This window comes from Mastigoproctus giganteus, chromosome 10, assembly GCF_048544385.1.
Source record: "Mastigoproctus giganteus isolate SK-2022 chromosome 10, ASM4854438v1, whole genome shotgun sequence".
NCBI lineage: Eukaryota > Metazoa > Arthropoda > Arachnida > Uropygi > Thelyphonidae > Mastigoproctus > Mastigoproctus giganteus.
This window is the reverse complement of record NC_143584.1, coordinates 58,225,795-58,239,353: the sequence shown is the minus strand read 5'-3', so window position 1 is coordinate 58,239,353 and position 13,559 is coordinate 58,225,795. Positions and strand designations below refer to the sequence as shown.

General features: G+C 38.7%; 1 protein-coding gene across 4 annotated transcripts in view; it reads left to right on the top strand.

Moving 5' to 3' along the window:
* Positions 1-13,559, top strand: part of LOC150079046 (transcription initiation factor TFIID subunit 4B-like) — a 634,753-nt gene that overhangs the window by 287,551 nt on the left and 333,643 nt on the right. For all 4 annotated transcript variants that reach the window (XM_090382248.1, XM_090382247.1, XM_090382250.1 and 1 more), the window contains one exon: positions 8,643-8,845. In XM_090382248.1, the coding sequence (XP_090238374.1) occupies positions 8,643-8,845 (203 nt within the window). The remainder of the gene's footprint in view (positions 1-8,642; positions 8,846-13,559) is intronic.

Sequence of the window (13,559 nt, the reverse complement as noted above, 5' to 3'; positions counted from 1 at the left end):
TCCTTAGTGATACTCCATCAGTCCCATGTGACATGAATTTAAATGTGACATGTTCACAAAAATGGAATCTCCCACCAAGGATAAAGATGTAGATGAGATTTTAAATAATGATGAGCCCATTTTAGAACCCCCTTGCAAATGACACCATAGATTCTGGACACCCCCTTTTTCCCAAAAAAAGAACAAAATCAAACAAGATAGACAGAAATGCTCCACTTTCAAAAATCAGTCAGACCAATCTGCAACAAGTAAACCTAAATAATGTCTAATATCATGCAGAGGACTAAGCAGAAATTCTGACGAATTAAAAGATTTGCTAATTCAGTTCAATCCGATAGGAATATGTCTTTGAGAAACAAAAAATTTTAAAATTATACAATACAATATATAGAAAAGACAGGATCTCGGAGTCACCTGCTTGAAGAGGAGTAGCTGTGCTTGTGAAATCAAATATACTGTCCAATTCAGTTACAAACTAGTCTAGAAGCCATAACAGCGTGTATTTCAATTGGCATATCAGTTAACCTAGTTTCAATATATATTCCATCTTATCAGCCAGTTTCCAATACAGAAATGGATACTCTTATTATGCGATTCCCCTCTTCAATTTGCCTTTTTGATGACTTCACTGGCCACCATCCATTATGGGGGTCACCTATAATGGACACAATGAGAAAATTGATCAAAATAATAATTCATGTAAAATAACAACCTAACTAAACTAAACTCTGAATTTCCCACCTATATTCACCTTCCTATAGGATCTGCCTCTGCAATAGGCTTATCAATCTCTCACTGTCAGTTTTCTCAAGTATGACATGGGCAGTGATAAACGATTCTCCAAATAGTGATCACTTCCCAATCATTTACTCGTTGCAAACAGGTAACTCGAACTCTGGAGCAGTGGTCCACCTGGAAGTTCAAGAAGGCAAACTGGGACAACTACTCCACCCATGTCCAGTTAGAAAGGAGTTACGTTCAAGAACAACCTATTGGTGATATAACTACATACATTACCAATCAGATATTAACTGCAACTAAAAATTCCATTCCGAAATCAAGACCTCACAAGTGCTTCTACCATAACAACTGGTAAAATACAGATTGCTCAGATGCCAAACGTGAGGAAAACCATGCCTAGAACAACTTCCACAAGTTTCCAGCAGTCGACAACAACATGACCCGAGACATCCCCAGAACTGTTGGGGCTTACATCTATGTAGATGACCTCACCTCCAGCTTGCCATAATCAGAATTTAATCCTGGACCTCACGTAATGGATATTGTCTAGCAGAACAGAAATCTACCTTCACTTACTTTTGTAAGCGATGTGCTCCCCACCCCCTGAATTACAACTAAACAACAGGCCGATACCACTAGTAAACAGAATCAGATTTCTGAGCCTGGTATTCAATAGCAAACTAGATTTCCAAGCACGTCACTTGTTTAGGAACTACCTGTCTAAAACAGTTGAACATACTTTGGTCATCCATGGACTGTGACATCCGTGTCATGGGGAGCTGGTCGGTACTCCTTACTTCACCTCTACATGTCACTGATCCATTCACACTTAGATTATGGTTGTCCAGTATATGACTCAGCTAGGAGAACTACATTAGAACAGCTAAACGTCATTCATCACAGTGCTCTGCGGATAGCCCTGGGTGCTTTCAGGACCTCTCCAGTCCCAGGCCTTTACACTGAAGCGTGTGATCTACCATTACACCTACGAAGAAAAACATTGCTCTGTCACAATGCATTTAAGATCAGGAGTTCCCCCTCACATCCTTGTTTTTAGTATCTATATAATACCTGTCACAATTTCTTCTGATAATAAGCCGAATGAAAACCAACTGGCAATGAAATTTAGGATAGCTCATGCTATCCTAAACTTCATTGCCTGTACAATATGCAAAGACAGATCAAAAACTGACAATGCAGTAGGTGCTATAGCAGTCTCCTTTATTCATAGTTACTGCTTCATTGCCGAACTATATGCCATAAAGCTAGCACTTAACCAGATTGTTGAATATTCCATTTCATGTGCTCTAATCTATATGGACTTTCTCAGTGCAATCTTAGCCATAAAGGAAAATTTCTCTTCCTCTCATCCAACACTGAAAACCATTCACTACCAGTTTCTCTCCTGCAACGAATCCAAACAATCTGTAACATTTTGTTGGATCCTGGGACATTCCAGAATTCCAAGAAATGAGAGTGCTGATCTTGTCACCAAACAACCTATTCTTCAGGTTCCTTATATGGATTTCAAGACTGTAATTCACGAGGCATGGTACCATAACTGGTCAAAGATCTGGCATAGTAATACCACCAACAAGCTTTACCAGATAAAACAAGATCTAAAGTTGTGGCTCTGCAGATTCAGCTGGAACACACAAGAAGAAGTGGTATTGCCAAGACTGATAATTGGGCACACTGATCTTACATGCCTCTTTTTATTATTGGGAGAAAATCCACCCCACTGCACATCCTGTCACTCTTAACTCACTGTCCGTCACTTTCTGGTAGACTGCCCACGTTATTCTTTACAATAGATAACAGTTGAAGGGTTATTTGAATTTGGAAGAAGGGAGATAGGGATTATCAAGACATACAAGCTAAAGTTCTTGATTTAGTATATAGTGAGTAGGACTGTGACATCACGAGGAAGCTTCATCATTGAATAATACCTACCACATCTATATCGCTGCAACAGGTTTGGCAGACCGCAGCTTAAATTTATTGCCTTCAAGAGAAAAAAAAAGCCTCGAAAGTAATAAGCCCGGACGTGATACATAATTTTATTGGTGGTATCTGTGACAGCCTCAAGCTTGATGAAGACATATATTAAGCTGGCCACACTCAATATTATGAAATTGTCAGGAAAAATTGAGGAGGGTGCGGGCATATTAAAGGACAGAAGAATAAACATACTTGGATTGAGGGAATCAAAGTGGAAAGGAAATGAGGTTAGAGTTAAGAGGAGGCTACTATCTGTATTGGTCTTGGGTGATGTAGCAAGGAAAGGTGTAACCATCATTATAGATCACAGGATTAAGGAAAGGCTGGAGGTGAATAATATCAGCGACAGACTCATGTCAGTTAAACTGCAAATGAATGACAGTTAAACATTTGAAGGTCGTACAATGCTACACACCGCAAACCGGTTACGAAGAAATGGAGAAGCTGGAGTTTGAGGACAAGCTTGAAGAGAACATCACAGGTGGAGATATAGCCATCATGGGTGACCTGAACACAAAAGTCAGAGTGAAAAGACAAAGACTAGACTAGACTGCATTATGTGTCCGCATAGTTGCGGACCTAGGAATGATGATGATGACAGGCTGTTGGATTTCTGTTTACAGAACAGCAGCTTGGTCATAGGAAACCCCTGGTTCAAGAAGAGAAAGAGTCACAAAGTGACAAGATATAGTTGGGATGGTCAACAGGAATCCCTCCTTTACTATATACTCATGGATAAGGAGCGACATAAATCAAGAAGATTATGTCGCTCCTTATTTATGTCATGGACATCAAGGTCTTACCGATTGATTCCCTGGGTAGTGATCAGGTTAGTTGTTGGAGTTTTAAGATTTTCTAAATTGAAGAGGATCAAAATAATGAGAGAGAGAGAAAACTACGGGTGTGAGAGTTGAAAGAAGAGGAAAAAGGGGCGATGTTCAGAGAAGAGTTCAAGAAGGTTGTACCTATGACAGTGTTGAACAGAGTGGTATCAGAATGGAATGCATTCAAAGACTGCATAGGGACTGACAGAGCAGGTATGTGGAAGGACAAGCAATAGAAGGAGATGGAAAGAAACCCCATGGTGGAATGAGAGGACGAGAAAGGTTGTGAAAAACAAGAATAATGCATTCAATGACCTACTTCCAGAACAGAACAGAAATGATGAGAATAAAGAGAGATATGAAACTGTGAAGAGAGAGAGAGAGAGGCCAAAAGGATAGTTAATGAGGAGAGAAGACTGTGGTTGGAAGAATGGAGTGAAACTCTATGACAAGGTATTGACTGTAATAAAAAATATGCGATATGGTATGGTGAGGAATAGGAGAAGAGACAGAGCAGAGCAAATACTTGTTGGGTGAGAATGAGAACCTAATAACCAAGGATGAAGAGACAAGAGAAACATGGAAGAAGCATTTTGAAAATGTATTGCACATGCAGGACAGCCAGCAGAAGGGACAAAGGCAGGCTGATCATGAAAGAGGGGATGAAAGAGAAGGTGGTGGTGGTGGTAGTAGTAGTGGCATGTGATGCAAGAAAACAAGTGTATGAGCTTATGCAGCATCAGCCAAAAAAAAAATCACACCATTCCCTCCAAATGCGTGTCCAGTTCCTCCTTAAATTTATTTAACCTGTCAACTTCCACAATGACAGATGGAAGTTTGTTCCAGCAATTAACCACCCACTGGCTAAAGGCAAATTTCCGCACATCTATTCTACATCTGTCCTTCCTTAATTTGAATTTGTGCCCCCTTAGGTTCGTAATCTGAACAAGTGGAAGGATCCCATCAGAATTCAGCGTGCTCAACCCATTCAAGGCCTTATACACCTCAATCAGATCACCACGCAGGTGCCTAATCTCCAGCCACTGCAATTTGCAGAACTTAAGCCTCTCTTGGTAAGAGGATCCCTTCATTCCCCTCACCAATCTTGTTGCCCTTCTCTGTACACGCTCAAGTAAATCTACATCCTTCCTAAAATGAGGCCTCCAGACCTGTACGCAGTACTCAAGGCGTGGCTTGACCATTGCATTATAAAGAGGGACAATCACCTCCTTTTCCCTGCTAGCAAAATTCCTGTATATCATTGACAAAACTCCATGACCTGCCCTGGCAGCCTGTCTGCATTGCTCAGAAAACTTCATATCTGACTGCACAATTACTCCCAGGTCTTTTTCATTTTCTACCACCTTAAGTGTAGTACCACACAGTTGGTACGTTTCTCTGGGGTTACTTCTACCCATATGCAGTACTTTGAATTTGTCAAGGTTAAACTTCAGTTGCCACTTCTTAGCCCATCTGCCCAAATTATCTAGATCCAGTTGCAGTAGCACACTGCCATTACTGTCATTAACAACCTTGCCAACCTTTGTATTATCTGCAAACTTCGACATTAAGCCTGATATACCTTCATAAATATCATTGATAAATATACAAAACAACAGTGGACCTAACACCGAACCCTGTGGGACTCTATGAATATCATTAGTCCATGAAGAGCAGCACCCGTTGATTACCACCCTCTGTCTTCTCCCACTTAACCATCCTTTTATCCATTGTAGCAACTTACCCTTCTGCTTAATACCATTCTGCTCCAATTTCTACAATAGTCTTCCATGCGCAACAGTGTCAAAAGCTTTCCTGAAATCCAAATATATGATATCAAAATTATTTTTTGCATCCAGTTCCTTTGTAACCACATCATAATATCCTATCAAATTTCTCAGACAAGACTTTCCCTTAACAAATCCATGCTGTTTCTAAAGAGGTTGATGAGCTTGAAGGATACATTACAATGGTAGGGAAAGAACTAAAAGTGGTTAACAACTTCAAGTATCTAGGAAGCACCATTACAAAGACTGGACTGATAGAAGAAGAAATAAGTGGAAGGATATAAGCGGGTGAGAATTTTTATAGACAGACAAGAGGGCTGATCTGGAACAGGAACATACCACTGAAGTGTAAGAAGGCTATATATCAGATGTATTACGTACAAATTGTGACATGTGACATATGCATCTGAAACTTGGACTATGAGGAAAAAGGATGAAAGTAGAATGCAGGGGCAGAAATGAGATTTGTGAGGAGCATAGCTGGAAACACAAGATGCGACAAAATCAGGAATGATGTGATTAGGGAGAGAATTCAAGTTGAAAAACTCCAGAGTAGGAGTGTAAGGTCCCATTTGAAATGGTTTGGACATGTCAAGAGGACGATCAAGAGACATTTGTCAAGAGGAAAAGGTTTGATTTACAATTAAGGGAAAAAAGGCGAAGAGGGGGACCAAGAATGAGTTGGCAGGACAGGATAAACATCGATGTCATTAAAAGGTGAGGAAACTGGAGTAAAATCAACAACAGAGAGAAGTACACGGACAGGGCATGGTGGCAAGGCTTCATACGTTAACCCGGGGAATAGTGAAATGAAGACAGAGTGAATAGTTATTGGAAGCAAAGTAGTGCCGAGAGCAAAAGAAAAAAACCCAGTTTTTTAGATGCAGATGAAGCAGTATTTGTAATGTGCTTATGCCAAGAGAGAAATTAGAAGTCAGGATAATCCCCAGTAGGAATATGTGATCTTGCCTAGAAATTGGAATGTCATCAAAGATAAGCATAGGAACAGAAGAATCCTTTTTTGTGAGAAGACAGAGTTTTAGAAGGATTGAAATCAACTAAGTTATCATTGCAGTACTGGAGATTTACTTGGAGATCAGCATTTAAGGAATTGGTAGTGGATATTCGAGAAGTTGAAGCTGTTAGAACAGGGCAAGATTTCTCAAACTGGAAGGTGGAATGCAATGTGCTATCATCAGCAAAACAATGAATAGGATTTCTGGTCAATGGAAGAAGTCATTAATATACAAGAGGAAAAGGGTGGGAGAAAGAACTGAACCTTAAGGAACACCAGCATTAGTGGCGAAGTTAGAAGACAGAGAGCCATCCACCATCACCTGCAGTGAGCAGTCAGAAAGAAAACTGGATACACACTTACAAAAAACAGTTGGCAAACCATAAGATGGAAGTTTGTTTAGAAGACCTCTATGCCAAACATGATTAAAAGCCTTTGAAATGTGAAGAGTAACTGTTTGAGTTTCACCAAACTTTTTCATTGAATTTTTCCAAAAGTGGATAAAATAAGCCAGAATGTCACCAGTGGATCGACATTGACAGAATCCATACTGGTGATCGTTGATCAAATGGAAGGTTTCTAGAAAGTTTAAGAGTTCGTGGTTAATTGTTTTCTCCATTACTTTGGAAAGAGTAGATGTGATTGCGATTGGACGATAATTGGATGGGAGGGATTTGTTGTCTTTTTAGGAACTGGCTGGATACAAACAAATTTCCAAGCAGAAGGAAAAACACCTTCGGAATAAGAAAGTGAAAAAAGGCGACACAGAACAAAAGTAAATTCAGGAGCACAGGTTTTGAGAACAAGAGGAGAAATACCATCAGGACCTGAAGCTTTCTTAGCATCAAGATTTTTCAAAATCTTTCTCACATCCTTTTGACAAAAGACCCCAGGAGGCATTGAATGGAGTCTACTGGGAATGGTGGGAGGTGTTTTACCAAGATTATTAATACATGAGTTAATAGTAGCATAATAATAAGTTAAGAAAAAATAGAATGCTAGCAGGTGAGCTTTATCCTTAGCTGAAATAGCAATAGAACTATATGGTTTAAACAAAAGTGGAACAGAGATAGGCAAAAATTTGTCAGTAGCTTTGGCAAGAGACCAGAATGCTCTGCTACTATTTGCTACTATATCTAACAGGCTAAGAGTAGAAAAACTACTAAAGTTTTTCTTAGCCTGTTCAAAATCCAGTGTGGACTGATTAATAACTGCTTTACAGGCGCCTCCGTAGCCAGGTGGGAAGGAGCAGCACAGCATAACACAACCTTCTTGATTAGACCGGGGTCGAGCCCATCACCACCAAACACGGAGGATGCGGAAAGGTCAGTAAATGACCACCGCATATTCCCGGAGCAATATGGCCTTAGTTGCTAATGCTCCTTAAAAAAAAAAAAACCAAATAACTGCTTTACAATTGTTGCAAGCTTTGGTGTAGACAGAAAATGAACCTGGAGATTTGGCAAAGCCAATTTCAATATGAAATTGGCTTTGCCAAATTCATATTGAAATGAAATTGGAATTTCAATATGAAATTGGCTTGCCAATTTCATATTGAAAATTCATATTGAAATGAAAATGAAATTTCAATATGAAATTGGCTTGCCAATTTCATATTGAAATTGGCAAGCCAATTTCAATATGAAACAGTCTTATTTTGAACAGCCTTAGCACATTTATTGGAAAACCATATGGATGGGATTATTAATTGTAAATGGTTATAGATTTGTAAAAATAGTGAGGTGTGTAGTGATGCGCTGGTTATCCTCTTTCCCAAAGACTACTCAGTGAATATAATGTTGCAAAAAAAAGAAAAGAAAAAGAATATTAATAAAACATTAAGATGCATAGCAGTTTCATGAATAATGAGCAAGGGGTGAAAGGTACTGTTATGGAGAGAGGGGAATATTGCTAGAGTTATTCTTCTCATGTGATGTATAAATGAAGCATAATTTCGCTTACTTCGTTTATACATCACGAGACATTCTCAAGTTCACTGTGTTTACCGATAGCAGTCAAATGTTTGCCATCTTCAAACAGAATTCATAACAATTTATCCGACTGGTTTATTAGAAATATTCGGTGAAACCATATTTGGAGAATCGATTCATTATCCAGTAATGCTATAGGGTGAATAAGTTGCCCAATTTTTTCTGCCATTTTAAGTGGAGTAAAATAGAATTATATGAATTCCCAAGGTATATACACTAGCATAATTAATAAGTTTTTATTAAATTATATTTGAAATTTGAAAGGTATTATTTTTTTTGACAGTCATGTCTTCCAGTTGCCACTGTAACTCAGTCCAAAAGCCTTTTATTAACGACACCTACAACAAAACAGTCTACCTCTAATACATCAGTTGCAATATGGTCTCCTGCTGCTGCTGTTGGTGGGTTTCAAGCAAAGATTCCACATCTTGCAAAAGGACAACTGCTTTTTAATAATAAAGAAAAAAAGAGCTTCTCATCTCTGAGGTATTTAAAAAATTTTAAAAGTTAATTATAAATAATGCAAAGGAATTATGACTATATTGTTCATGAATTAAGATGATATATATTGGTTAACTGCAAGTAATATTATTCTGAAATGAATCTGTTTCTCATCTTTCAAAACAGATTATTTTTACTTCTGCAAATTTTGAAGCCATGTTTGCAGATGCAAAAAGTCATTTGCTTTGCATCTAGAAGCTTTTCTGATTGCTTCACTACCAAGAATGGTAGTGAAGCAATCTGTATCATTGTGGTATTAGTACTCTGTAATATATAATTCTAGATTCTCCATTTCTTTATTATAGAAGAAATAGTTAATGCTAAAGTAAATAAAAACTTAATTCCACATTTATTTACAGAATACGGTTTACGAGGGCATAAATACTTTTTTTTATTATATTTTTATTCGACCGTGTTCATGAACATAAACTGTACATATATACTTTAACATTAACATTAGTTGAGGCATATGATGCAAGAAAGAAAGCTTATATATAGCATCAGCCAAAAAAAAAAACCTCCCGTTTCACCCATCTGGTCGCTCTAAATAGTTTGTCTAGTTCAGCCTTAAATTTATTTAAGCTGTCAACTTCCACAACAACAGATGGAAGTCTGTTCCAGTAATAGACTACCCGCTGGCTAAAGGCAAACTTCTGCACATCTATTCTAAAACTGTCTTTCTTCAATTTGAATCTATGCCCCTCAGGTTCTTAATCTGAGCAAGCGGAAGTATCCCATCAGCATTGAGCCTGCTCAAACCATTCAGGGCCTTGTACACCTCAATCAGATCACCTCGCAGGTGCCTAGTCTACAGATGCTGCAACTGGCAGAATTTAAGCCTCTTCTGGTAAGGAACCCCTTTGTTCTTCTTCTCACCAATTTTGTTGCCCTTCTCTGCACTCGTTCTAGCAACTATACATCCTTCCTAAAATGGGGCTTCCAGACCTGTGTACAGTACTCAAGGTGTGGCCTGACAATTGCCTTATACAAAGGGATAATCATCTCCTTGTCTCTGCTAGCAAAATTCCTATATATCATTGACAAAACTCCATGACTTGCTCTGGCAGCCAGTCTTCACTGCTCAGAGAACTTCATATCTGACTGCACAATTACCCCCAGATCTTTTTCATTCTCCACATCCCCGAGTGTAATACCACACAGTTGGTACGTTTCTCTTGGGTTACTGCTACCCATATGTATACTTTGCATTTGACAATTTTAAACTTCTGTTGCCACTTCTCAGCCCATCTGCCTAACTTTTCTAGATCCTGTTGCAGTAGCATGTTGTCTTTACTATCATTAACAACCCTGCCAACCTTTGTATCATCTGCAAACTTGGACATTAAGCCTGGCACACCTTCATCTGCAAACTTGGACATTAAGCCTGATATACCTTCATCGATATCATTTATAAATACAAAAAAAAGCAACAATGGGCCCAGCACCGAACCCTTGGGAAATCCACCAATAACATTAGTCCACATAGAGCAGTGTCCATTTATTACCACTCTCAGCCGTCTACCACTCAACCATTTCTTTATCCATTACAGTAACTTGCAATTAATGCCATACAGCTGCAATTTGTACAGCAGTCTTCAATGTGCAACAGTATGAAAAGCTTTCCTGAAATCCAAGTATATGATATCAGTATATGAGGCTAGTGGAAGTCAGAAGTGTTCAAAGTAACTAAGTGGATTTTCTTATTTATTGATTTAAATTTAGTAATATAGCATTATTTTGTGATTTTCTGATTAATCTGGTGTATTTATTCTTTACTCGGCGTTGTAATTGCATAAAAGTATCGGTAAGGTATCAAATTCACTTGTTACAAGTTTTTTTAGCCATATTTAGCCGCTTAATTGACCAATTGTTACATCAAATTATTTTCTATAAGTAGCTTATAGACTTAGTCAGGATCCTTAGTTTATTCTGAATTGAGACATCGAGATTTGGAAGTTAATTAATACTTCAAAGTGCATAGATTTACCGTTTGTAACTTGCTGCCATTGTTATACGACACAACGTTATATCCCGAACTAGATAGCGTAAGCTTAGTATAGTATAGTATAGTATAGTATATAATATAATATTGTCAATTAATCAGTAAAATCTATTAATCTTGTTAAACTTCATTGTCAATTAAATTGTACTTTTAACTAAATACAGATAACGACTTAGATTACAAATGTAACATAATTAATTAATACATAACTTGATATGGAAGTTATATAAACAGAACTCGTAGACAATACTCAATACTGAAAAATATATATAATGTTATAACTGTGTTGGGATACAAGTTTAGGGTTATAATTTTGTACTGAAATTGAAATTTTATTTAAAATTAAATCGAAATCATGACTCAGACGAGAGCAGCAAAGCAAAAGGCTCAAGCTAATGGGAGTGCTGTGTCTCGGGGGAGAACTGAAGGGGGCAATTGCCCTCTGAATCACAGCCTTTTAAAATGCATTGCTTGCATGATGTTTGTAGACAATCGGGTACGGGACATGATATTGCCATGGGGGATGTCTTTGTGTGTGCGCGATGTAAGGAGTGTAAAGAAATCAGGCGACAACTCAGCGTTGTTATGGGCCTATATGAGAGCTTGAAGGACTGAGTGGATGCCCTCGATGGATCAAAATTGAGGGGCCCATCAAGCTCTCAGCTGCCCACATCAACCCCAGAGCTTGCACTTGGTCTTCACGCAACACAGCGGCAACCTCCAAGGCAGAATGCGTGGGTCCCACAGGAACTAGTAGTTGTTGGTGACTCTATTGTCAGAGAAACGGGGGAACATGCTTTGTAAAAAGGATAGGTGGAACAGGACCAGGGTATGTCTGCCAGGGGCAAAGGTTGATGACGTTGTAGAGCGGATATCATCTTTTAAGGGCACAAAAGGTGATATAGTTGTACACGTTGGCACTAATGATATTAAGAGTAGGAGACCGGCAGAATTACTTAACAAGTACAGGTCACTGTTGAAAAAAAAAAAAAGCCATGAATTTAGGGTTGAATTTGAAAGTGTCTCCAATTCTGTCCAGACACGATAGGAGGGAGAATATGATGAGAGCCTTGTTGATTGATTTGGCCCTGGAAAGATTGTGCAAGGCTCAAGGGAGTAGAATTTTATTCAGCCTGGTCTGTACTTGTTAACAGGAGAGACTGCTTCTACAGGGATGGGATACACTTAAATAGGAAGGGTGCAAGAATATTTGCTGATGCTATCGAGGCAGTGTTAGATGGATCGGAAAACTGCTAGCTTGGGGGATACAAGGATTAATAGATTAACAGTAGCCACTGGCAGAGGTGAAAGTGATTCTTGCACTGCTTCTATTGGAATGAGCAGAAGCCTGGAAAACAAGATGCAGGATATTTCTGAGACTGCTGTAATACAACCCATGTGTTACAAGTAAACACATGGGTTGTGTTAGAGTACCTAAGAATAGTAACAGGTGCATGTATACTTGCGTGTACACCAATGCTAGGAGTTTGGTAAATAAATTTGATAAATTTGGAGTATTGCTCAAAACATCAAAGGCAGATATTGTTGGGATATCAGAGACGTGGTGTCACACAGATATAAGGAATGCAGAACTAGAATTTGGGGTGTACAATGTGTACAGAAAGGATAGATAGGATAGGAAGAGGGAGGGGGTTATGCTATTAGTTAAGAAACACATAAAATCCAAGTAAGTAAAGCCAGTCGACATCGCTGGACAGTGCAGTGTCGAGTCAGTTTGGTGTGGCATAAGCATTGGGAGATCAAAATTAAGAGTGGGAGTGTGCTATAGGCCTAATGACTCTGATGAGTATAATAAGAAACTGTACAGTGAAATAGTGGGCCAGTAAATCAGAGAGTCTTATAATGGAGGATTTTAATTTCCCAGATATTGACTGGAATTTGTGGGTTGGTCACTCACACACTAGCAAGGCTTTTGTGGATTTATTGGATGATTGTTTTCTACATCAGCATGTTCGGGAGGCAACTAGAGGGAGTAATACTCTTGATCTGATTATCAGTAGTGATTCTTCTTGCATTATGAATCTGCAGATAAAGGAACCACTAGGTGGCAGTGATCACAGTGTACTGAAGTGGGATTTACTCAAAGTTAACTACCATCAGGGGTAAAGGGAAGGGTCTTTGCTTTCATAAAGGCGACTGCGATGGTTTGAGACAGTATTTAAATTCTATACAGCGGGACCAACTGATGATGTTACCAACAGCAACTGGATTCTGGCACGTTCAGGCATAAAAGGAAATGAACTGGGTGATATATCTGCTAAAAATCCATCAACCTTGGATTTAAGTTCTGTCTTCATTCCAGCTTCTGATTATAATATCATAATTCAAATAGCATACCGTGCACAGTGGGCAGAGCTATGGCATAAAGAAACAAATAACAAACTTTTCCAATTGAAACAGGATCCAAAATTATGGCACTCGTGCACTCAGACAGTTCGGCGAGAAGAAGTGATACTTGCACGGATTAGAATAGGGCATACCCATCTGACTCACCTCCATTTACTCAATGGCGATGATCCTCCTCAGTGTTCACACTGCTCTGAACATCTAACAGTCGAACATATTTTGATTGACTGTCCACACTATCTATCAACCACATCGTACTTCAACACTTCAAAATCTGGCTAATCTTCAAGAACTGTTGACATTACATTACATCATATCATAGGAGAGGAG